At 39.4% G+C, this 27541-nt stretch overlaps 1 protein-coding gene across 1 annotated transcript in view; it reads right to left on the bottom strand.

Moving 5' to 3' along the window:
* brip1 (BRCA1 interacting protein C-terminal helicase 1) overlaps positions 1-27201 on the bottom strand; it is a 47549-nt gene extending 20348 nt beyond the window's left edge. Inside the window, exons 1-14 of the mRNA XM_034113366.1 lie at positions 26970-27201; positions 26630-26758; positions 25523-25634; positions 25099-25320; positions 23898-24043; positions 22775-22915; positions 16780-17052; positions 9404-9625; positions 9059-9258; positions 8845-8977; positions 8450-8610; positions 8166-8343; positions 7469-7609; positions 6747-6908 (exon numbers count right to left, since the gene is read on the bottom strand). Of these exons, the coding sequence (XP_033969257.1) occupies positions 6747-6908; positions 7469-7609; positions 8166-8343; positions 8450-8610; positions 8845-8977; positions 9059-9258; positions 9404-9625; positions 16780-17052; positions 22775-22915; positions 23898-24043; positions 25099-25320; positions 25523-25634; positions 26630-26722 (2184 nt within the window). The 5' untranslated portion in view covers positions 26723-26758; positions 26970-27201. The remainder of the gene's footprint in view (positions 1-6746; positions 6909-7468; positions 7610-8165; positions 8344-8449; positions 8611-8844; positions 8978-9058; positions 9259-9403; positions 9626-16779; positions 17053-22774; positions 22916-23897; positions 24044-25098; positions 25321-25522; positions 25635-26629; positions 26759-26969) is intronic.
* Between the last annotated feature and the right edge of the window lie 340 nt (positions 27202-27541).

Here is a 27541-nt window from a genome sequence, read left to right on the forward strand (position 1 = left end):
TGATACATTTGTATCACTATCATTATTATTTATTTTTTTTCTCCCAGCGCAGCGCCCCTCCAGATCTGGTGCCCTAGGCGACCGGCTAGTTCGCCAGTGCCTAGGGCCGGCCCTGGTAACACACGCCAAACATGCTAAATCATATCAGAAGGCATCAGCCAGATTTGCCAATCACCGGAGCCCGACGAAAGACAACAGCAGTTCAACAGCAGTTCAACAGCTTATCCCCGCTGTTTTTAAGAAGCCAATAGACATGAGAGCCGAGAGACCAAAATAAATAACGGAAGCTATTGGCATATATATTTCAACGGCTATGCGCCCTGGAAACACTTTATTATTTATTTTGTAATATTTTCAAGACATTCTTTTTAGTTTTACAGCTTGATGAAACCTTTTTGTTTGACATCAGCCATTATAGATAATATGGCCATCTGAGTGTGTGTGGTACTGTTTGTGGTTTGTTTTTAACTGTGTAATACAGTTAATTATTCAAAATGTAATTTTTATACTGAAACTTGCTCTACTGTTAAAAAATAAATAACAACAAACTGGAATTATGCATTTGGGACTTTTTTTTTGCTTTTTCTTGTTGTACCGAACCGTGACCCCCAAACCGAGGTACGTACCAAACCGTGAATTCTGTGAACCGTTACACCCATAGATAACAGTGAGATAAGTTGGCAAAATGTAATAGGGTGTCAATCAAATTAATTGAAAATAAAAAATGTTATTACTATTGCCAAAATGATACAAGAAAATCTGTTTTTTTTCTGGCAACATATCACTAACAGCTGTTGTATAATTTTCATTGGATCAGTATGACATCCTCCAAAGAGTTTTTTTTCTGTTGATTTTGGACGGTAATGACATGTTTTTGGTCGGAAAAACAAGCATTTCCCAAACACATCTTTGACCTAGGTAGCGGAGATAAGCTTTCTGTTTGTATTATTAAAACTAAGAAAATAAATAGTTAAGTGACTAATAACCAACTGATCAATGGGGGCAGCCATAAATTCCTTCTAATATAAATGCTCTCATCTCTAAAGTTTCCACATTACGTTTAATTATACGTGTAACGCTCTGAAGTCTGGTTAAAAGCAGTATCAAAGAAGGGAGATGTCTTAGGCTACATTTGACCTGTTAAGCCTGAAACTCTAAACCTAAAAATAAAAAGCTCCCTCTTAGTCACACAGCAGTAATCCTGAAGTTTCCACTGTAAAAACTCAAATAAAACATCACCTCAGCTCTAAAAAGAATCAGCAGGGATATGCTACACTGGGCAAATTGACCCATGAATCTAATATGCTCCCAAACAGAGACAGAAACAGCCTCCCTTTGAGATACCAGTACTTAAGGAGCTGTGTGATTGGTGCTCCGGATCCCTAAGAGCGGAGTGTGTGCTGGCGGGTGTTCGCCCTGCAGTCTGATTTGACTTTGACTTGACACACGCTCAGCGGAGCCCAGGCGCCAGCGCTGGGTGCGTCTTCACACAGACAGCGAGGCGACATCACCTAATGGCCCTTGTCTCAATCTCCTTTAAAAGCATCTTGTATTCCCCGACTTCTTTTCACCTCTGCAAAACCATGCTTTTTTTCCCTTTTTTTTTTATAAACCATCAGTCCCCTTATCCAGTGGAGCACCGGGCCCTTTCTTTTGGCGGCTGGGACCAGACGGCAGGGCCCGCTGTGGTTTTAATGGGCATTAACTGGGGGGCTGTTGAGGCTAAAGTGCTACAAAACCACAGCACTGGTGCAGGCTCTGTGGGAAAGTGTGTGCGTGTGACCGTGATTACAAGCATATACTTTGCGTCTGTGTTTCTTAAAAACGACATTTATTGAGCTGCGCAACATTCTCTCGAGTTTTCTTTGAACTATTTTGACTGCAGTGTGCCAACGCTATTGCTGCGAAAAGACAACATTAGTTACAGCTAATTTCACAACACCGTCCCGAAAAGGCATTGTTGACAACAATTAAGATTCATTTTATTACTACTTGTGTAGTCATTCGACCTGCTATTAAAAAGATATATTGCACTTATTAGTGCCAATGCATCTTAGAAGGGGGTTCTTTTGACTTTATGTGTTTATGTATGTGTGTGTGAAGGCAGAGGGGTAAAACCCTTTGACCCTGCAGGCCTGTGCGTCCGAGCTCTCTCTGTCTATCCCTGATCCAGCTGTGTGTAAGAGGCTGATAGTAAGGAGTGCAACACATCTCAAACTCAGGGTTCAAACAGTATTTCGTTTTGGAGTCACGGCCAGGATTATTTTTCGCAAAAACAAACTAAAATGTGCTATTGAAGGCGCACCACTGATACTAAAAATAATTTCCTAAGCATCAAAGTCAGGTTAAACCAATGAGAAATGCTTAACATAGGGCCACTGGAAAGATCAGCTGAAGAGTTGGTGGCCAATGTACTAAGGGGTTTCAATTCGACCTTTTACACATGTCCTCTCCTCTATCTCTCCCTTTTAACTGTATTTGAAATAAAGAAACTGGTGGCCAACAAAAGAAAATCTTTGAAAAAATGCTTGATGTTATTATTTTACCTTCATATTATTACTACATCTATAGTGGTTATTTGCATAAAAATATACAACTCAAAGATTGGGAAACACATTTTGACATATTTATTTAAACAAATGCGCATTTTCTTTAATCGTTGCCTTAATTGTTTTAGTTGTGTATTTTAAGCTAGTAGGCAGTTAAACCGGTCGTTATTCCCCATCTTGTACATACACATATACATTTTTTCACCTTTAAACTTTAATTGTAGGGCTGCATAATTAGGAAAAAATAATTAATTGTGATAATCTTGATGAATATTGCTATTGCAATATGATTCACATTGTTGGAGGGATCGATGATTCATTATTCTCATTATCATTTAAAATGATCATGTTGTGATTTTTAAAAGGATCTGTAACAAACAAAGATATTTTATTAAGTATGTAGAATACGATTTGTAGCCCGGGATATCTATGCAGCACCAAAAGACTTTATTCAGAATCATTTGCATTATAATTTACCTGCGCCTTCGATCGGCAGCAGAACTTTACTTCACACAGTGACGATGGCTGTGTAATTAAACCGTGGGGGAGATCTGCATGGATCACAGATCAACTGCGGTCCACTACACCACTACTGATAGTCATCACTTAGACGACACACTGAACAGAGATGTCTGAAGATGACCTGTACTCTGACACACACACACACACACACACACACACACACACACACACACACACACACACACACACACACACACACACACACACACAACACACACACACACACACACACACACACACACACACACACACACACCACACACACACACACACACACACACACACACACACACACACACCACACACACACACACACACACATCACACACACACACCACCACACACACACACACACACACACACACACCACACACACACACACACACACACACACACACACACCACACACACACACACACACACACACACACACACACACACACACACACACACACACCCACACACTAGAGGGAAGACGGGACTCAGCGGCACCAACAAGGCCTCCACGGGCTCCAATTAATACCCCAGCCCTTCATATCTCCTCATCTTTAAGAGCTGACTGCAGATTAAATATTAATGCATCAGCATAGAGAGAGAGAGATAGGAGACTCCTACATGGCTATCAATAATAAAAAAACATCCCACAGCTCATAGTCGCTCCTCGGCTCGCAGCACAGGCTGACAAAAAGGAAGGTAAAATGAGAAAACAACTCGAGTCTTAGCTTTCCCTCACTGTTTGGATTCATCAGAAATGCAACTGGATAGCAGGGAAACAAGGACAGAGGAATAGAGCGAAGTGGAATCAAACCAATGATCACTGAATGTGACGCGTGGAAATACAAGTTGAACACAAACCCCACAAATATGCCAAAGGCAAAAACTATACTTGCCAAGGGCAAAACACGACTGAAGGTCCACAGTTTTATGGAAAATGTGTCCTGTTTACATGAGATTCATTTATCACAGGCAAAACAGTTTGTTATTGATGCCTGGTTTCTATGACACAATGTACTTCCAGTTGTAACAGCAAGAGAGAAGTTCACTTCAGAAGTTCAAAATCCTTAAAAATAAAGTAATGAGGCATTGCTGACAGAGCGTTAGGAAAAGGGGACTTCTGTACACTGCTGACAAAAATGTTACTTAACCAATCCATTTAGAAATAGTAAGATGTTAAATGTATATTAACCATATTCATATATTGGAAAGCACAACCAAATGTGTGGCTCATTCAAAATATTAGATTTTTCAGATTTCTATACTTTTTCTTTATTTTTCTGTGAATTACTGGAGAAAGCAACTATTTTTATGATGTCTTTATTGAACAAGGACCATGCATAAAAGTGTATCTCAAAGACAGAAGAGATGATTTAAACCAGATTTAGCTATTGGCTAATTTCCACAACTTTACATATTCTATATCACAGTAACCATTATACACGACTTTCAAAAACCTAAGATTTTCAAAACGTAAAGACTTGTATCTGGACAATATGTTATAATGATGGCGATTAAATGCTTGGCTATACAAAACGTTTAAGGCTTGTTTAAAAGGAACCTCTAAAATTGATTCAAATGCAAATTGGGAGAGGAGGGGCATTTTTAGTTTAAATATAGTTTTATAATCCGATGCATAATCCATTTACTGACAATGGGTTAAAAAATGGGTTATTAGGCCGCCAGATAGCTCAGTGGATAGAGCCGGCGGCCCATATGCACGGTCAGCTGCCAAGTAAGTGGGTTAGACTCCAGAGCCCGCCGAACATTTTAGGCAATGTCTCCCCCTTTCAACACTGCATCTCAAATAAAGGCGCCTTCTGGCACAAAAAATATCTGTTCAAAATAAATATTTTTTTCGTAATGACTTTTCACTCAATTGTAAAATATTTTCAGCAGTATGTATGCTCATTGACAAACATTGCTAATTGATCAAAGTTACCGGTCACATGTGCAATGTGGACAAACACAATGAAAAATGAAATCCACTTGTCCCTGAGTAAGCTAATGTGACAACTGAGCCACAGTGGATATTCATTATTCATGAAGAAAAACGCATAACAAACAAAGGGGGACAAAGTGTCTATGAGTGCGCTCTAAGAAGCGCCCTCATTAACTGTAAGAGGATACACTTCCAAGAGGATGACAGCATTTAACAAGAACTTGACAAGTACCTCCATTGATTATTGATTATTGTGATCTATTGTACCATAAGGCACCAACAACAGCTGCTTCTGAGCAGTGCGATCTATCGGAATCTAGTTTAGGCTTTATAAAGGGTTAATGTTGTGTAAGCCAAGTTAATAGAAATACCTTCAAACAACAAAAACACAGGACATGACTCAAAGTTATGGTCTTTAGCTCCTCCCAGTGGTAGGATGTGGAAATGTAGGTTTTAACTGCAAACATACACAACCACTTCAATACATGTCATTCATTATTCTGAGAGTATAACGGTGTAGGTAGCATGAGGGGCAGTGACACCTCAATCAACAAAATGGCAGCGGTAGATATTTTGTATAAATTATGAAATCACCAATCATCTTTAAAGATCACAATCATCATGTGATCCATTTCTCATTTTCAATACTGTAAATCTTGCACACTTCTGTATATTTTTCTATTCATCACGGTCTATTTAATAACTGTAAAGCTCAACCACCATCAATTCTGATGTACCACACATATTTTTGGCTTTTAGAAAAATGTGTCCGTCTCTTATTGTATTCATGTTTTTGCTTATTTTATATATTTTTGAAACATTTCTCTTAATTTTTCATTATTATTTTTGAAATAGTTTTAAAATAGTTATTTGCTCCTTTTTTACAACCTTTAATAGTGTTCATTTATGGATCGTTATACAACAAAGCACATTTCTAAAACAAACCTAATTACTAACTTAGCATGAAACCATATTCTGAAAAATACTTGTGTACACTCTGATCAGAAATGCTTAAAATATCTTCTGTCATATGTATGCAATGCCGTGCAATAGCAAACACATTGCTGAGAATGCTCAGTTTTTAGGATACTTAGTACTGTTTTGTATTGCATTCTGTATTGATGCGTTATAATGGCTTTATTACACATTTTTATAATCTTTCATCTCATTTATCTATATATCCTAAATGTATCTTTCTTGCTTTTTAAATGTTTGCTTTTAATGTGGAACACCACGATACCAAGGTCCGACACATTTACACCTCATTCATATTAATGAATATGCGCTTTCGCTATGTGAGAAACACTTTGTCTCTATTTCTGCAAAACAAAGATGAAAAACCAAACCAAAAGGAATATGATGAGGTTGTTAGATAGAGACAGAATCATAAGCTAGTCTAAATAACCTGGCACCATCATTTAAAGTGTTTTATACAAATCCCTTTTGTTGGATTGTTTGTCTTATTAACTCCTAATAAAATAATTGTTTCACAAAGGTTCTCAAACAGCTTGGAACTGCGAATTACAAAATATTTTATAATAATATTTACACTTTCTATACATGTGCTGCACACCAAAAATAGCTAACCAATGCAATGCCAGAACATGTAGTGGTGAGATGTATTAACCCTATCTAAAAGTGGCCCATGTGACACATTGATTCCTATCGGACCATTTATTTCATAGCATATGTTTCCTGTTTTAGTAGAGTATGTCTTAGTGGTGTATTTACATATTTACCTTGTAAGATGGCAGAAAGCAGAGGACACCCTTGGCCACGACCTGGCAGACATTGAGCAGCAGCCCCCCCACCTCGTCCTGGAAGGCGTACGTTTCAGTGTGTTGGAAGGTGGCGAGGAGCTTTCTGCCTTGGGGTCCTGAACCAATAGTGCCCACCCAAACCTGAATAGAGAGTTTTAGCAGTGTAAATGTCATATCACCAATATAATTCACAAAATACATACATCCAGGGATTATTAAGGGACAAAACAACAATATCTCCAGGAATTAGATACAGTACATTAACATATTGCAATACAATGGTTAAACTGTGACATCTGCTGGACAAAACTGGCACTGTGACAGATGTGCAGCATAAATTGTAAAAGTGTCTGTTTGCCAGAAACATTGGGATTTCCAGACTATCAACATGCACAGAAACCTATATAACACAATACAGGAAATGGAAAATCCAAAAAAGCATAGGACCCCTTTAAGACCTGGATATCAAGTTTACTGAGACAAGTGGAGATAATCATACAGCGTTTTCTAAAATGGAGCTTTAGAGATGCTTAGGGATATCAATGACTCATGAGGATGGAGGTTTATGACATACATCAGAGAGTTATATGATTAAGCTAGACATCCATGAATCAAGCAGCTACATTTTGTTTTGGAACAGTCACAAAACATATCCACTGCAGGGTGGCAAGTGGCTCAGTGTCATTGGTAAACCTACTGACCTGGGACTTGTTGATAACATGGTTGGCCTCCAGCTGGATGGTGAACTTCACTCCAAGTTCAGAGGAGAACGAGCCCATTGGTGACAGGGTTCCTGATGTCAGCACAATGCTGTGCACAGACTTTCTCAAGTCAGAGAAAGCCTGGGAGACGCAGATAGAGACAATACTGTAAAGTATGGTTCTGCTGACAAGTATGCCATAAACATATCAAAACATACAATAATAGAGGATAGGTAGGAATTGAAGAGCTAGAAAATATAAAGGCTTTAACATTTGTTTTAATTACATATTTAACTAGCATTTTGCAGATAGCCTTGACAGGGTGGTGCAGGAATGATTCCTAAACCCGTGAAAGAGTTTCATTTGAGTACTTCGGGTCTGAAAGCCTTTAGCTTAGCGGGATTGACGTTAAGTCATGCGACTGTTATGTAGTTTGTACATTAGCATAGCTTTACTTCTTACAAATCCATTTGGGCTTCAACTATTATAAAAGAGGTGTTCATTTGTGGAGATTATCCTGATGAACCAAATGTGTAAGTATCATAAATGCTTGTTTCCACTGATTCTGAACATTTCGATTGGCTTTTAGTCAAGAGCCCTTGCAATGCTATCTTCGGTGTTGGCGTAGAAAAATGTCTCATTATTACTACACAACCTATTTCAGTAATAAATCAGTGTGCAATCTCAAAGCTCTCACCACAGCAGGGTTGAGGCACCAGAAGCTGAGTGTTAGGACTTCTGCCTTGACTCTGGCACTCAGGCGTTGTCTTTGGCGAGGCCGAACAAAAAAGCCATGGGCATCAGGGACATCAGGTGGGACCTGGTTCGTCCAAGCGTAGCTCTTCTGCAGAGCTACCCGGTAGTCTTCAGCAAAGCTACAGACAAAGAAAACTGAGTGGTCATTCCATACCCTGTACAACTGTTAATGTGAGGCATGATTTTGGATTTTGGTCTAGCTGACTTCTTTGGTTTGCTTCTGACCTGCAGTTGTCCTCAGAAGAGAACATGAAGCCCAGCACCATGAAGAGGTTTTTGAGGACAATGGAGGATGCTGAGCTGATTGTTGGGAGCTGAACCATATCCTCTTTTCCATTCACCACACCAACACGCTCCTCCTTCTCTAAAACTGCTGCCAGGTTTTTCTGTCACAAGGAAAGACAGTGGAAGAGATATTTGGTTTTAGATATTCTGGAGTATTCGACAGTGCTTGAGGCTTAGTGTGAGCATTTGAACTGAATCGAATAATAGCAATGTAAGGTTGTGGAGAAGCTCAAACACGAAGAGATTATGGATGTCATAATACGAGATTTTCAGTTGTTCAGTTTTGGTCCTCATGACATCCCAACAACAGATAAAGCAAAGATATTTTGGTGTACCTTCAGAAGGCCGAAGGTGTCAGCAGTGATGCCAAGGTTATGAAAGATGCCCAGTACATCCTTCCCATTCCAGACTTTACTGGAAGTCTCATATCCTCGTTCAGACATCAAGCCTTGGCTCTCCTGGATCCAGCTACAGCATGGACAAAAGACATATTCAGCAAATGTCTTGTCAACATATAAAAGCAGAGATAAGCAAAATGAAGATACTAACTTGATCAAGCTATAGCAGAAGTTCCTGAGTGGCTCGTGCTGGGATCGTCTGATGTTGATGTTGACCATGCCGTCAAGCTCGTCCCTACATGCCAGCAGACTGCTGTGGTCTAGATTAAAGCTGGAACTCTCCCTTGCACAGTCCTCGATGTTGTGGGCCTCGTCCAGAACCACAATCTGACCAGTCAGGTCAATCTCCATCTGGAACAATTAAGATTCAAAGCAAGAGAGGAAGAAGAAAGAAGTAAACTTCCTGTTGTAAACTTCCTGTTGTTCCCTTCTTTTGCACCTTTTTCCCCCCAATGGTCCTACATAATTATGACCCCGTCTTCCACACTCTACTTACACTCTCTCTGATCATTGGGTCCAGCAGGTAGTTATATGGACAGAAGACGATGCAGGCCTCCTGCATGAGTTCTCGTGCAGCGTAGTAGGGGCATGAGCGAAGGCGTTTACCCAGTGCCACTATGTCCTCAATGTCCCAGGCTTCAGAGAGTCCGTGGACCCGCTGCAGTGAGCACTGATCCCGCATCCTTTGGACACCGTGGTAGTAGCGGCATGATTTACCCTGTAATTTACATTGCAGCATGCCATGGGTCAGAAAACATGTAGTTTGACGGGACACATACTACATACTATTTTGTGGACCAGTGACAACACAAAGGTATTGTCACTGGTCCACAAATCCATGGATCTCGGCTTTAGGAATGAGTTCCTGGAACTAAAGTTAGAGTCTACTCAAGAAGTGACCCTGAATGCCACCTCCAGGCACTTTTAAGGGTTGCATCAAAGTGAATAGTAAATTGTCAAGAAGATGTAACATCACATCACAAAAAGGATGACTGTCTGACCTCTGGGTTTTCCAAAATGTTAATACTTTTGCTTCAAAATAAATAAAACGTGCCAATAATGTGATTATTTCTTTGTCCTTAAAGCTTCATTTGGAACATTTTTTATACATTTTATTTTTTATAATCTTTTTATAGATGTATGTATATTTATGTTATATGCTATGCACTTCTTTACATCAGCTGAAGTTATCATTTTGTGCCAACTGTCGGTCGAGCAACAGCAGACTTCTTAGAATTTGGTGAGTAGGTCATAAGAACCTACTCACCATTTAAAAAAAATAAAATAAAGAAATATGTTGCAAATGGAGCTGCTGTGATGCAAGTCACATTTCTGACTTGATCTTACCATTAAGGTATTCAGATCGTAAGAACAGAGGTCGCATTAACCAAATTCTGTCCCCCTCCTCCAGCTGTATTGCTGATGCAGAAGGAGGAACTTGTTACAGGAGCTCCTTCCCACGAAGCAAGTGTTTTTCAGGAATGGGGAGTGCAACCCTACATATAGAGTCGTGCCAACTTATAATCAACTTTAAAACTTTGGTTGAAGTAAAACGGGTAATTGAGTCTCCAGTGTTGCAGAGGAGCGCCACAGGTTCAGCCAACAGAACAAAAACTAAAACACTCTTGAGTAAAGTAAAGTTGAGTAAATTGCATTGTTCAAATTAACCTGTTAAGGCACAATGGCCACAGAGTTTTATAGGCTGCTGCTGTCACTGCAGAGAGAAAAATCTTTCATCCCCTTGATGTGTGAAAAGTCTTCCATTTGAGTTTTTGCATAGAAGAACTGACGTGCCAAGGCCTAATTAGCTGTGATCAGGTGTTCCAACCATTGTAGTGCATTACATGCCCTGACACTCATATAGTGAAGTAGAATTAGTGTGAAGAAGAGGCTTCTCATGTACCAAGCCCCAATTACACTGTCAACAGAGAGGTGTCCGCTTCAGGTGTCCCACCCTGTTCTTTTATGATTTAACAGCTCGAGGTGACACTGTCAACACAAATACTGTACATCCGTGGACCCGTCAACCTCCAGACACAATAATTATCTCTGGATTAAATGCTCTCACAATGGTGTGCTTAGCCTGGATACTTTGCTGAGGCTGAAACCTGTCTGCTCAGTGAAAGCGGAGTTGGGGAGATTAACAGCCAGGCAGCCACATTTAGAAAAGTGGGGACAGGTTACAGTTAAAACAGAGTGCAGGTGTTTTGACTGAAGTCGCCGTTATCTGAACGATGTGGTTTTCTGTGTTTGAATCACTGTGTGTCTATACAGAAAGGTAACCCGATGCTGACCAGACTAGACCCTGAGGTTATGAAGACACAGAGCATCAGTGACACCCACTCCAGTTAGGGGTTATGACTCGGGCCAGCTATTTCATATGACAAAGTGAGACAATTGCCATAGGAAGCAAACACCTCCAATGACAGCATAATTGTCCTTACTGCAGTAGGAGTCTCAACTAGAGGTCAGTAAGGGGACAATAACTGTCTCATGTCTCTAAAAAAGCTCAAATCAATGCTTCCTGACATTTTTGTGTTTAAAAAAAAAAATGGTTGGGACAATTGTGAATATTGTAGCAGCATAATTGCTGCTCAGAGGCTACATTGTTGAAGGAGTTCTTTCTGGTAGTGGTAGTAACCACAGGGATGCAAACTCATCAGGTATGAAAAAGGTGACAAGGATCCGAGCCCCCCCGACCCCACGGAATATCGGCTTTAAAATGAGGAATAACAGAGGATTTTAGCAGTCAGAACAACTAAAGCAGCAGTGTTAATAATAACAGAAACGCCAAAAGAGTCACATCTAATAGAAATATATAAAAGCATTTATTTTAATTGTGTAGCAGTCAGTTTATAATTTTGGCAGCACTGTTGAGCATTTTGAAAATGTATTTTCATGCCTCTGTGCAAGGCTTAGTCTTTCTATCTTTATAGCCACTGGTGTAAAGTAACTAAGTTCATAAACTCAAGTACTATACTTAGGTACAATGTTGAGATACTTGTACTTTACTTAAGTATTTCAATGTTTTGCTACTTTGTTCTACTCCTCTACAGTTCAGAGGTAAAAGGTGTACTTTTACTTCCCTACATTTATTTAATACCTTTAGTTACTTTATATTTCACATCATTAATCCAGATCTGTAATGAACTCTTAAAATCAGACTTTAGTTCCACCTGGAGTAAATTAATTCACAAGCTACCCTGCAGTATACAAAGTTATTCAAATTAGCTGCTAGTGATGTTACGTTCGCGAACGATCTGATTCTTTTGAACGGCTCTTTGGTACGAACGAAGGCAACAGAGTAAATCCACTCGCCTTTACGGGAACTTGCTTTCCTGAATGCACATTTGCCGTAGATGATGGCATAACGCATGCTGCTTGAGTAGTAGTTTGGCCAGCTGAGAGATGTAGCAAGTTGTACATTTTTCTGTGAAAAAAAGCAAATTGCTGGCAATACAGTCAATCATTATCATGGTGATTATTTCGCAGATTAATTTATTAATTCCCGCCCCCTTAAAAAAAACGGCTCTTTTCCTACACTCTGGGACTTCTACTTTTACTCAAGTAACAAAGACCTGAGTACTACTTCCTTTTACTCAAGTACAATATCTGAGTACTTCTACTTTTACTCAAGTACAAGACCTGAGTACTTCTACTTTACTCAAGTACAAGACCTGAGTACTTCTACTTTTACTCAAGTACAATATCTGAGTACTTCTACTTTTACTCAAGTACAATAACTGAGTACTTCTACTTTTACTCAAGTACAAGACCTGAGTATTTCTACTTTTACTCAAGTACAAGATCTGAGTACTTCTACTTTTACTCAAGTACAAGACCTGAGTACTTCTACTTTTACTCAAGTACAAGATCTGAGTACTTCTACTTTTACTCAAGTACAAGACCTGAGTACTTCTACTTTTACTCAAGTACAAGACCTGAGTACTTCTACTTTTACTCAAGTACAAGATCTGAGTACTTCTACTTTTACTCAAGTACAAGATCTGAGTACTTATGCCACCTCTGTTTATAGCCTATGAAAAAAACTATTAGAAAACGAAGGCTAAACGTTAGCGCACAGTTACTTACTATTAACGAACGCACCCGTAGGTAACGTAGCTGCTGAAGCTAGACCCTCATCGCGGAGCAGCAGAGTTCAGCAGCAGCCGACAGACAGTAAGACTTCGAGCACACAGCTAGCGCTTCATTATATACATACAAAAATAACACCATGCGCGTCATGATGGCAGGTGTTCAGTAATTTTTTGAGAAATCAGCTTTGATCAAAGAGTTGGAATACAATGTTGAGTTTGTTTAATGTTCACCAGTGGATTAATGTTTCATTCCTTGTAGAAAGTGTGTGTCATAACCAGCTGAATGCAGGTTAATTGTAGTTCAATAGAGTCCAATTCAGGTCAAGAACAGGTTTTTTGTGAGGCAAAAGGGTGCAAAAAAACGGGGGGTTGAAATGGCCTTACTATGAAAGGCATACAGGTTGTGACCGTTATGGGATAAAAGTTCACATGACAAAACTTTGAGATGTTTCTCTTTCACATAAGCATATCAAATAACATGAGGTTTGATATTAGCTAAGTAGTAAGGGGCAACATTTAACAGTTAAAAAACGATGTAATAGAGATACGGTCATGTGCAGGGATGCAAACTCATCAGGTATGAAAAAGGTGACAAGGATCCGAGACCGCCCCAACCCCACGGAATATCGGCTTAAAATGAGGAATAACAGGATGTTAGCAGTCAGAACAACTAAAGCAGCAGTGTTAATATAACAGAAACGCCAAAGAGTCACATCTAATAGAAATGTATAAAAGCATTTATTTGAATTGTGTAGGCAGTCAGTTTATAATTTTGGCAGCACTGTGAGCATTTTGAAAATGTATTTTCATGCCTCTGTGCAAGGCTTAGTCTTTTTCTATCTTTATAGCCACTGGTGTAAAGTAACTAAGTTCATAAACTCAACAAGTACTATACTTGGGTACAATTTTGAGATACTTGTTTGTAGCCTTTATTTAACCAGGTTAAAAAATCCCATTGAGATCAACGATCTCTTTTTCAAGGGAGACCTGCGGTACATTGTACTTTATTTATGTATTTCAATGTTTGCTACTTTGTTCTTCTTCTCCTCTACAGTTCAGAGGTAAATGGTGTACTTGTGACTCCACTACATGTATTTAATACCTTTAGTTACTTTACAGATTTGGATGAATGATGTGAAATATAATCAAGTGTTAAATCAGACTTTAGTTCCACCTGGAGTAAATTCACAAGCTACCCTGCAGTATCCATAGTCATTCAAACTAGCTGCACCTTTACCAGCTTTGAGAACACTTTCATGATCAATCATTATAAAACATATCATATATATTATTCTGAAATGGACCAATCTGCACAACGACTACTTTTACTGTCGCTACTTTAACTATATTTTGATGCTAATACTTTTATACTTTACTTGAGGAATATTTTGAATGCAGTACTTTTACTGTAACAGAGTATTCCTACACTCTGGTACTTCTACTTTTACTCAAGTACAAGACCTGAGTACTTCTACTTTTACTCAAGTACAAGATCTGAGTACTTCTACTTTTACTGTAGCTACTTTAACTATATTTTGATGATAATACTTTTGTACTTTTATTTGAGGAACATTTTGATTGCAGGATTGTTTCCTACACTCTGGTACTTCTACTTTTACTCAAACCTGAGTACTTCTACTTTACTCAAGTACAAGATTTGAGTACTTTTACTTTTACTCAAGTACAAGACCTGAGTACTTCTACTTTTACTTAAGTACAAGATCTGAGTGCTTCTACTTTTACTTAAGTACAAGATCTGAGTGCTTCTACTTTTACTCAAGTACAAGATATATACTTATACCACCTCCGTTTATAGCCTATGAAAAAAACTATTAGAAAACGAAGGCTAAAGCTAACGTTAGCAGATAGTGACAATGTATGTTAGTTAGCTAGCTCAACGATAATATATATATATATATATATATATATATATTAGGGCTGTCAAGTTAACGCGTTAATAACGCGTTAATAACGCGTTAACGCAAAAAAAAATTAACGCCACTAATTATTTTAACGCGATTAACGCATGTGTATTTTTTGTCCTCGGCCGCCGTAGTTTCAGAGCGCATCTAGTGTAAAATACCATCGACAAGCTGATGCTGACAGCCCCGCTCCTGCCGCCCGCTTGTGGCAGACCACACTTCCACGCTCACTGGCAGGCCCGGACTGGCCATCGGGAGGACCGGGAGGGAGTGTGTATGTGTGGCGCGACTCGCGCGAGCGAGGCACACCTTACTGTTGTTGTTGTTAGCATCTGGTGCTAGCTAGCTGCGCTAACGGATATAAGGAGCTGTTTCAATGACATTTCGCCGACAACTGCGCCGAGCACTTGACTTTATGCAGGTAGCCAGACAGTGGGACATTGTACGAAAAGTCAGCACACTCAGTACGCGCAACATTATTGCAGCGTCCAGGCAGCTCCCGTTCGAGCATATATGCCTTGAGCTGCACATAGCTCAACGATCCATCACAGTGTCTCCACACACAGCACACACCACACACCACACACACACACACACACACCACACACACACACCCACACACACACACACACACACACACACACAACACACACACACACACAAACCCACAGGCACACACACACACAACACACACACACTACACACACACACACACACACACACACACACACACACACACAAACAACACACACACACACACACACACCCATACACCCACACACACACACACACCACACACACACACACACACACACACACACACACCACATCACACACACACACACACACACACACACACACAGCCACACACTACACCACACACACACACACACAGCACACACGACACACACACAGCACACACACAACCACAGCACACATCACCACACACACACACACACACACACACACACACACACACACACACACACACAGCACACACCACACACACACACACACACACACACACATTATTATTTCATTATATATGTTCCAGTTTTAATTGAGTGCTAATATTTGTAATGTTCAGGTTGTTGTGTTTAATATTCATGAGAATATTTGTCATTGTTCAAATGATAATAAACAAACATATAAAGCATATTTGTCCACTCATATGTTGATAAGAGTATTAAAAAACTTGAAAAAATATCCCTCTAAGGTACATTTAGAACAGATAAAAAATGTGCGATTAATTTGCGATTAATCGCGATTAACTATGGACAATCATGCGATTAATCGCGATTAAATATTTTAATCGACTGACAGCCCTAATATATATATATATATATATATATATTATATTTTTCAGTGCACATCACGCTCTGCCGCTCCGACAGGGAGCTCTGCTCTGAACACCTGAACGGCCCGTTCTAACAGCTGTTCACCAGCGGTCCAGTCTGTGCCACAGTGACTCCGGACCGCACAGTTAATATTAACGAACGCACCCGTAGGTAATGTAGCTAATTAAGCTCGACCATCATAGCGGAGCGGCAGAGCCTTATTATACATCCATGAGCAGAGCCGACAGGCAGGAAGACTCGAGCACACAGCTCGCGCTGCATTATAATATATAAAAAAAGAACACCATGCGTGTCATGATGGCACATAACAGCTCGCGGCCGAAGATTACTCCGGGTCCCAGACCCCCCCCATACCCCGAAAATATTTTTATTGCAGATCTACATGAATCACACAAACGACCTATTTTGGATTCAAAACGGCAAATTTCGCCGAAAGGTGACAAGTTTGCATCCCTGCATGTGAATGTTTGTGTGTATGCAAGTGTTCATGCTCACATCTTTAGCCTGCAGTAGATCCCTGCAGCGTTCATTGCGGTTGGAGTGAGGCGCCACTTCTGGATGGACACATGTCTGATTTCTGCTGGATAAGATGGTCATGGGCATGCCGGAGTAAACCGTGCGCTTCAGCTCATGGGTGATCTGAGTTATCTGCTTATGAGTGCGAGTCCCAAAGAAGATCTTAGGAACCTTCTTTTTGCCATCTTTGGCTTTGTCCTTCACAGCTTCTTTGGCTGACGCACACGGGCACAGGATGCAGGGTTCAGGGGACTGGAAAGAGAAAAAAGAGGAACAAATAGTGAGAGGTAGTACGCAGCTAGTTTTAAACATCTCAATAATCAATCTTAATCCATGAGCTTGTTTGCACAATACCAGGGGCTGTCAATTTTGCTGATGAAATGTTAATTTCTTATTAGGCAAACTCCTTCCCTTCCAAATTCTTTATTTTTTATCATATACTAAACACCTTTAATTCATTAAACCCCTGCAACCATCTGAGGGCAGATAAGGTGATAAATCATATGTGTTGAAGGGGCTGGGGGGACGGGGGTAGAGCAGTGCCCCCCTGGTGAGCCGTGCCGTTGCTTACTCCCTGCCTTTTTTTCTTTATCATAATTAAGTCATGGATAATGTGGCTTGATTTACCAAGGATCAGGTGCATTTCGAGGTTTCACACAGTTTGTGCACTCAAGACCTGCCGTATTGTGCCAATAAATATATGGGCATGCATCCAATACCAACCACCCTACGATCCACATTATGGTGGCAACAACACATACATGGTGCATTGTTTAATTATTGATAAGGTTAGCTGGCCTCCTATTTCTGAGGTCCAACCAACAGTGTTACTTATTTATTTAGGCAATACATAATAATAATACATGAATTAATTAATTAAATCTCAAATCTCACTTTAAGATCTCAAAATGTTCTTGTAAATTGGTATTTTCTTACTATTGTAATTGCTTATCTACATTTAGCTCTTCACTGTATTGTGAAACAAAAAGCTCATCAGCGACTCATCACCATTATCTGCAGCCTGAAAGGGCTTTGACAGACTGTCTTGTATACTCTATTGAAAAAGACATGGAGAAGCATAAAGAATCTGCATCCATACATTAGGTGTCCTGTCACTCTGCACCAGATGACCTTTTGAGTATGAAAGAGGATCGGCCACCATTGTGTCGGCTGAGAAAATCTAGCTGCTTCATAATTGGCCGTCCAGTGATGTTGCGGATGCCCCCCCCCATCCCTCACAGTTGAAGTGTAGCCAGTGACGCTTATGAAACCGATCCTACTTGTATTTTGAGCTCTTTTAAGTGGTGTACACTTTGGACATTCATTGGCTCACAGACAGCATCAAATCACAGGCGTCTCAAAACCAGTATTGGAAACCATTTTGAGATTCTTTGGTAAAATACCTCATTATCAATATTAACATTATAAATGCTACCATTAACATTAACAGTAGTGTATTGTTGTACCTACTGTATGTAGCTATGGGGCACTTATATAAAAGATGATTTATAAAAAGATAAATAAAAAAGCCACATATTTAGTAGAGTTCAACCTCTGTCATTGTTTCAAATCAATGAATGTCCATTTATTATGAAAAGGACACACAAGAGTGGGAATCAATAATATAGCATATATTTCTATTTGATACATTTCAAATGCACGTACGACGAAAGAGGATATCTAAAACATTACCCACTTTTTTAGCAGTGACAAAGTCTGCTGATTGAAATGACTTCACAGAAGAAAATTCTGTCTTCTGTCTTTTCCTCTAAAATCATACCATATGCAGAAGTGGTAAAGGGCAGGCATGTCCACTCATCATTGTCGTTTGATAAAAAAATAAAAAAGAATGTAAAAAACGGTTGCTGAACTAAGATTAAATCTGATATTTTGACACTTTCAATTTCTGGGGCGACGGTGGCAGATAAAGATGGCGGACAATGGCTCAAATGAACTTTACAACATTTTTGATGAACTGTTCTTTTTGTCGTTATTGTTTGAGTATGTATGGCCTAGGACAGAAGTAGAATCATCAACGGATAAAGAAGTGCTGGGACACTCGAGACAATCACGACGTTGATGTGTTGGCCTGTTGATAAAATATACTTTGACCTTCTTAAACAGGCCAACGAGGCAATTTCAGAAATGGTTGTGCCTACATCTATACAGAGAACCTACTCCATCTTTACAGGGTCAAGCTAATGCACTTGACAGGCTGTAAAACAGAGAGGAAGGGACGAAAGAAGCCACTGTTTATTTTTTATGCCGGTCAGATTATCTGGAAAGAGATTTTTCAGAGATTACCATATTTTTCTGAATATTGAACAATCTGGCAAAGAAGTTTATTCCTACATCTCCAACAACTTAACTGAATGATTTCACGCAAGAATGAATGGTATGTGTTGTCACGTATGGCAACCTATGATGGGGTTTAGAAAGCAGCACTTCTGATGACAGATGAGTAGCTTGAGTTACCCGGCCTCTCAGATTTTTCAAGCATGTTTGCCCATCAAATATTACAATGTGTGATGGAGTGCAGGCCAAAGAGAGCCCTTAGAGAGCTGTCTCTCAGACTTAAGAGGGATAACGAGCCCTGAGTCCATGTGAAAAATAAACAGAGGTGCTGCAGGGCCCCAACACCAGTTCAAGTTACCTTTCTCCTCTGGAACAGTTACGCTCCGTAGCCTGGGCCCTGAGCCCGATCACCTTACCTTCTGCTCCCACATTAAATAGAGCCATCCAAATATCCTGCACCAAGATGGCCAATAATTACTTATTCATTGGCAGGTGGGGGGAGGAAGGGGTGGGTTGGTGTGGTGTAGAAGGGCTTGGTGATGAATAGAGGCCCTTGTCAAAAGCTGCAGCAGGAAACAGCTGACACAAGAGTATCCTTTTACGCGCCTGCCTCCCGAGATGCCAGGACAACAAGGTTTCAAGCCTGGCCCCACAGCCCAGAGCAGACACCCGCTAGAAAGGAATGCAGATAACTGGCAAAAAGGGCAAACGGGACGCCAGCTCCGCACGCAACAACAACACGCTGCTTAGCAATTCCACTGGAGTTGCTCCTTTGGTGCCACTTGCAATGAAAATATCCTCACTTTGTCTTTCAAGTTACATATAACATGAGGCTTCCTTTTTAACGCAGCATGTATAGGTACATTGTAAAGGATAGGTTTACTACCTTTCATGTGGTTTACAACGTTTCATCAGGTGTTCTCAGCTTACTTATTACAGGTTTACTGAGTTTCCATGGTATACCTACACTACCAGGTGCAAGTGTATGCACCGGCTAAAGCTTACTTGAATTGACAGAACAGAGGTCAGTGGTGTCACTGAACACTTCAGAATATTCACAGGTAGGCTTCTGTTGCGTGGCTCCCTGCCAACACCTGAGAGATGGAAATCTCACACTCCACAGGGCCAGTTAGAGGGCACTGAGGGGCCGCAGGCAGCGGATCACTTAGGTATCACTGGCGCCTCTCACTGGACGCCAATTTGCTCCTCATTCCACAGCTTTCGAGGGCTTGGAATTCATTCCAATAAGGGTGGGCTTCAATAGTCAATACCTTGGAAGACATGACACCAAACACCCTCTCCTTCCAATATGACCACACCGTGCAGGTAGGGGGCCCTGGCAAATACCTGCCCTCCAAAGCACCTGTTTATCCCTCGGGCACAGTAACCAGCGGGTGAACCCCATTCAATATTTATCCCCGTGGCTTTCACAGATCAGTGGTCCAGGCGAGGCAAACCCTCTTAATTAAAACTGGAGCTTGCTTCAAAGGGCCCCATTCAGGACGTCAGTCAGCGCTCGCGGGACAAAAGAGCCAGGGTCATGTAGCTTCAGGGAAACCAGAGACAGACGCGCTTTTTTGACTTCACTTTCCCTCCTCCTCTTTTTCCATTTCCAACCACCTCTAAATCCAAGCTACACACCTGTGGCAAGTTAAAACGCAGCTTCAGAATCCTTTCTGAACAGCTTTCTATAGCTGAGCATGGCTAATTTAGGGCTCACATGCTGGTATTTAGGATGTGCAGAGAACTCAGGAACATGGATTGCAGCTGATTGCAGCTATTTGGCTCTCTCAGTTTTCCTTTTATAAGCTCAGGCTAATTCAAACTAATGCAGTCCAGTAAACCGAGCTGTGAAACATCTAGAGTTGAAACAACTTGTCTTACACATAAGTGATTGAAAATCCACAGAAGAAAAACAGCAACTGTTCTGATGATTCATAATCTTTCAGTTGTTTCTGCCAAACATTAGCAGCTTTTCATTGTCATACATGATAGTAAACTGATTATCTTTTTGTTTTAAACTGATGGTAGGATAGAGTCAAGAAATGTCATCATCATTACAAAATACTAATGACCCGTTTTCACTTGAGATATCAGATGCACAAGAATGGGACTGACTTGAGGTCATACTGATCCTGACCTCGGACCCAAAACAATTTGATCAGTTCATCTTTGAGCCAAAGTAGGAGACGGGTAGATTGACAGACAGACAAACTGTCTCGACTGTAGGGTAGGCAAAAACGAAATGATGTCAAGCTGATGAAGAGGACATTATGTCAGAAGTCTAATATATCACTATGTTAATGGTTGCACAAAAGCCTGATTGGCAATTGTGAAAATTGGCAATCAGATCATGTATCAACAATTATCCTACGCAGATTTTAATGTGGTTTCAACCCAATGTTGTAGATGTAACACTACCTGTATTTCTTGCAGAAACTCTAAAGGTTTGATTATTTTAAAGCTCCATGACTAGTATCCCCAACGAGAAGAGGTTATTATTTGAACCAAAGGCTACAACCTTTAAGTCTGGAAGAGATTGATATAAGTTCATGTGAATTGTGGGTAAAAGTCCATGGTGCACAAATATTATTTTAGTTTCATACTTTTACTATTTTGTGGTAAACAAATGTATGATTTGCAGATCATTTAACTTCATGTTATTCAAGTGATTATGAAACACACACACACACACACACACACACACACACAACACTAATAGTATACTGTCTCTTATCACCTTGGATATTTGCATTTAGTTTTTACTAAAACAAACATACCGGTTTGTAAAAACATGGATGATCTGTAATGTTCAAATGCGACCTATTGAAGCCTATACATGTTATATGTCATGTCATATATACATGTAGTTTTAACACAGCCTTGGTCAATTTAGTGGAGTATGTCTCCATCCAGTGGTGTAAGTGTACGGTCATTTTCACCCAATAGCCGACAGTGAAACTGAAAAGTATGTGGTCCAAAAACGAGCCATAATCTACTCCAGTGTGCTTTTGTGGGCTGTTCATGACACTGATAGCGTGCAACAGACCTTTGGTTTACATTTCAGTTGCTCTGTTGATATCTGATGAAGAGGTTAAAGAAGATATGCCAAAATGTAGGACTGCTGCTAATGCAACTTCAGATTCAGCTACTGTTATTCATTCAGAATCAGTATCTTTTATTTATCCTTGGGTACATTTGGGTTTGGTGACAGTTCTACAGAAGTTAAAGTAAAAATATGCACTTTCTATTAATAAAGTACGACAACAAAAGCAAGATAATTGTACTATGTTGTCGATCAGATTGTCTAAGTAGAACACTCACTTTGGAAACATACCCAGTGTAGCAATTATCAGCTCTACACCAAACAGGTAATCATTAAAACTGCACTGATAAAACATAGATATCATTAAAAAAATACAATTATGATAATTACAATTTGAAATGGCTCTGTAAGGGTGTCATGTGTTATAGTGAACCAGCATGCACGGTACCAGCACCCTTAAATTAAACAGCTCAGTTGATCTAATTCCATTGTTAATTGTACTTTTTTCTACTGTTTCTTATCAACATCTGTCTTTAAAAATACACCTATCCAAATGCATGGACAATATATTTCCCCATGTATCAGTAAAGTCATATTATTGGTATATTGCATCCATGTGTAGAGTGTACTCACGCAGCATGAGGAGGACAGAGCAGCTGATTGGCTGCTTGGCTTCACAGTCCAACTGGGAGGGCCTGAATGCTCGTCTCCGTGCTCCGGCTCGTCGTCATCTATGAACACCACTCCCTGCTCCAGACACTGCCTTTTACGGCTCTGACGATCAAACACAGAAACTCCATTGAGCTGCACAACAATTTAAATAATTCATCTAAACCAATAATAGATACTTTTGACAAAAAAATACTTCACACATTACACAGCTTGTTTATTATCAGTACACTTAATCTTGGCTGAAACAAAACAGCAGACGGATCTTTGTGATTTTCGTTCTAGATTTCTCTCAGGAATATGAACCTAGACCATATTTTGCATATTGCATTTTAATTGCCTTTTAAATGTTTTTCCAATAAGAATCATTATATTATTAATTTAAAAAAACATTAATCCTAAAGAATAATTCAATGAAACAATAATGTTTATGCATTAAACAGTGTTAAATGTATACATTAAGTGTAATCTCCATCAAGGCATTGTGTCATTTTGTAAACTATTTTATTTAATGAAAGTCTCTGTTGAATAAATTGAGTCATACTTTAAAATACTTTAGCCGAAAACAGTTTGAAAGCCTAATTATGCAGTCTTTTTCCATGCCGATAGTTAACATCCCAACATGTCTTCACCTTAGGATCTCTCTTAAAGGTTAAGGGTTAAGATGTTTTATAAAAAACAGATCTTGTATCTTTAACCTCCGTGTAGAAAAAAGTATCTGTTTAGCAATAAACTATGTGTTGTCATAAGAAACATTGCAAAGAAATTGGCACCAGTTAATATTTTCTTTTGTTCTTTCATTTCCACCCATGTTGTATTTGATTGTCAGGCGGTTTTTGAGCATTGCATATTGATTCATTTTTACATGAGAGCACACTCAGTACAATCACACCATCAAACTCTAATTGATGGTACTTACAACATTACAATCTATTGAAGCCACTGCAGATATCGATATTATTTGATATGACAAGGCCAAAATATATTCATCTTTAACCTTTTCAGCAGTCATTTCAGTATAAATGTACATACAATATGTACAGCAGTATATACAAAGCTATAATTCACAAGCTGCATCTACAATTACCGTGTGTTCGGCAGTGCGAAGGCGTTTCCTGTCTGGCTGGAAGTCGTCGTCCTTCTGCTGGTCCGAGCCGAGGAAAGACTGGAACTTCTCAGACAGTCGAGAGGCTAGAGACTTTTTACTGGGCTGCGACTCCTCTGGCAATGGAACTGAAACACAGCAAATGAAATAGATACATATTTTTAGTTAATATATAGATAAATAAAAGATATTAAGTTTGAAAAGTCCTTTCAGTGTAAAAAGGGTCCGGTAGGACAATGTGTATGTCTAGCTCTAAAGACAGAATACAACTTTGAACAGACAATAGTTCTATTAGAATAGAGATTTACAGAAGTGGTGCATCACTTTGTCTGGTATTTCATGAATCCCTAATGATTTTAATCGTTTTTCAACTCGTTTTCTGCAACAACAAAAGTAAGGAACCAGCTATTCTGGATACTATTTTAAGGAATTAAATGAATGGCTGCTTAAATCTACCTTAGAGGCCTAACATCATTGATTCTGTATTAGGTGCGCATTAACACTTCCTTTAAGCTCCTAATTTGATGTTAAGATTGAACAACCAGCAGGAATATCATCCTTGAGGCACAAGATGAAAAAGTACTGCTGTGGATCACCTACAAAAATGCCCACCACATAAATGTATATATTATATTTGAAATCAATAATATTTTAACAAAGTTTTATTTCTATACATTATGCATATTTCATATCAAAGAGATGATTGTCAGTTTTATAACCTATTTTGACCTGTTGCCATTTGAAAAAAGTATTGTTCATTGTTCATACAGAAGTGTGAAAATAGTTTACTAAAGCTGACAGTGCACAAAAGGCTATCTCAATCCACTGCAAGAGGATTTGACACCAAAACAGATGAAAACAATTTCTATGCTTGCTAAAATTGTGACTGGAGTGATGTTACATCCCTGATCGCAGCTGTGGGAACAGGACTAAGAAATCTCTACAAATTGATCAAACTCATCTAAAAATATGGAACACAAAGTAACAGATTTTTTGAGCACCAACTACATTTCTTTTTCCAGTAAACCTTGTGTGAATCCAGCAAAACCAAACCGACCAAAAATCTATGTGCCGATATTTTACACATATATCTCCGGTAGCAGTCCTCTGGGGAGACTGTAAAAGTCAATAAGAAGAGTTATGCATGTTTCAGAATGATGCAACAATAAATACAAATACTAACCATGTTCAGGTGCTGGAGTCTGCAGCTCTACCTTGTCTTTGCAGGGTGACAAGGTGAGGTCCACCACATCAGCTTTAGGTGGGGTTACAGCTGTGCTCCTGCAGGCTTTGCTGTGGCACACACACCGACAGGGACTGGGAATATCTGACTTCTTACAGTCTCCACAGTTTTTCTCTGGCTGGCTCTTGTCTTTCACCAGGCTGCCCTCTTCTTGAGCTTTAGCTGTCATCACACAATGAAACAAGCCGATATTAATATTAGTAAAATGGACTATCAGTCTAAACATGGAGTAGGCCTTAAAATCAGAGTTAATATGTCAACTTCTGTGTACCAACGTTTTTTTCATTTTGTTTTAGGTCACAAGTAGGACTACTTGCCTAGACAATTGCTTTCCATTGTTTAATCTTGGATAAATCAAACTTACCATACTGAGCCTGCTGCCAGCCAAGGGTGGAGCACAGCAAAGCCAAACTCTTTCCACTTCCTGTCGGACTTTCCAGCAAGCAGTGCTGCCCATTATTCAGCCCTCGTATGATCTGCAGAAAAGGTAGAGACAAAACTGCTAAATGCAAAATCCACACACACCAACTATTGTAGGATTTAAATTATTTCATTCTGAGGATGTTGGTATTTTGTAAAAGCATATTGTAAATATAACACCACATAACAGTCTGTATGTACCAAGAATCACATAGACATAGCTACCTATTGCTAGAATTAACTAGACTTTTTGCATCAACCTGTGCCGTTACAAAATGATGCATTATTTTAGATCTAATATGAAACCTGGGGTTTTTCTGTGGGGAGATTAAATGTTTGCAATTGTGCAGGTTAAAAATTGTTTGATTAAAGTTAGAATGACAACTTGTGGATATTTTCTCAAATACACTGTACAAGATGACTGAAACATCACCAAAGCAGATACAACAATATTATTCCTTGTGTGACCACCAAATAAATATAATTTATAATAGCACCACTTGCTATGCAGGTCCAGTTAACTGATTAGATGATATTAGGGGTGATGGCAGAGGTGGGAGAAGTACTCGTATCTTGTACTTAAATGATTTAGAAATACCACAGTCTAGGAATACTCTGTTACAAGTAAAAGTTCTGCTGTGCAAAGGTAACTCAAGTAAAGGTACAAAAGCATTAGCTTCAAAATATACCTAAAGTACTGATTATGCAGCTTGGCCAATTTTCAAATAATATTTATTATATGTTTTGATTGTAATTATTGATGCATTAATGTGTTTGTCTCAGCTGGTAAAGGTGCAGCTAGCTTTAATGACTTTGTATACTGCAGGGTAGCTTGTGGATTTACACCAGGTGTAACTAATGTCTTATTTAAGTGTTGATTATATCACATCATTAATTCCAATCTGCAAAGTAACTAATGGTACAAATTATTGAAGTAATGGCAACAAATACTCAAGTAAAGTACTAGTATCTTAATATTGTACTGAAGTAGTGTACTTGAGTAAATGTACCTAGTTACTTTACACCACTAGATGATGATGGTGTTACTCACTGAATTCATCATAGCCAGCTGGGATGGGTACGCCTTGCAGGGAAAGGTGACCTTCACTCCTCCAATGGTATACTGCACCGAGGGTGGAGCCATGGTCTCTCTGTTCCTGCTTCACAGGAATATCTGAAACTAAAAACATGTCTGATAAATAGAATATCAGCTGAATATAACACATACCCGTGTGAACTGTGACAACAGGCCTCCTGTTACAGCAACTCACCAGCTAAGTTACGTTACAGTAAAGCACAACAAACACAAGCACAACAAACACACTCAACTCAAAGTTAATAATTTTAGGTTTTATTTTCACTTTTTCCTGTCTGTGTAAATTGTCACCTACCTGAAATTTGAGAAACAGTCACTTGTTAGCTTAATGCAGTCTATGGCTATTACTGACTGCCAGGTCAGGGCTAATGCTAAGTTTTGCACCGTTACTTTGATTTATTAGCGTTACTGGTATCCATAGAAAATGGTTAAACCGTGAACTAGTGCTGTCAACAATGCCATGACTGTATGAGAAATCATTCTGGCTAAAACAACCTGTTTAGGTCCACTCAACCCTCCCCATGATTCTTCCCGCTCTGAGAAATCACATTTCAGTTGAAAGGAAGTAACCAGGATGTCTTCCTACAGGTACTTTCAAAATAAAGTATGTATTAAAAAACACGAATAAGTGTGTTGGAAGTAGAAGCTCTTTTTTTGTATTTTCTGTCTTAGAATACTTTGTAACAGATATTCTCTATTGAGAAGGTTTTCAAAATGTTGTTAATGTTATCTACTTGTGATAAGTGGCGTTTGTTATGCTTTTAGTTTGAAGGCCTTAGTCTGGCTTGCTGGTCACTTGACGTTTGAGCACAACGGAAGTTTCGTCAGTAAACATCCGCGTGTGGCCCGGGCACTTAAAGGACAAGT

Source organism: Trematomus bernacchii, unplaced genomic scaffold, assembly GCF_902827165.1.
Source record: "Trematomus bernacchii unplaced genomic scaffold, fTreBer1.1, whole genome shotgun sequence".
NCBI classification, from domain to species: Eukaryota; Metazoa; Chordata; class Actinopteri; order Perciformes; family Nototheniidae; genus Trematomus; species Trematomus bernacchii.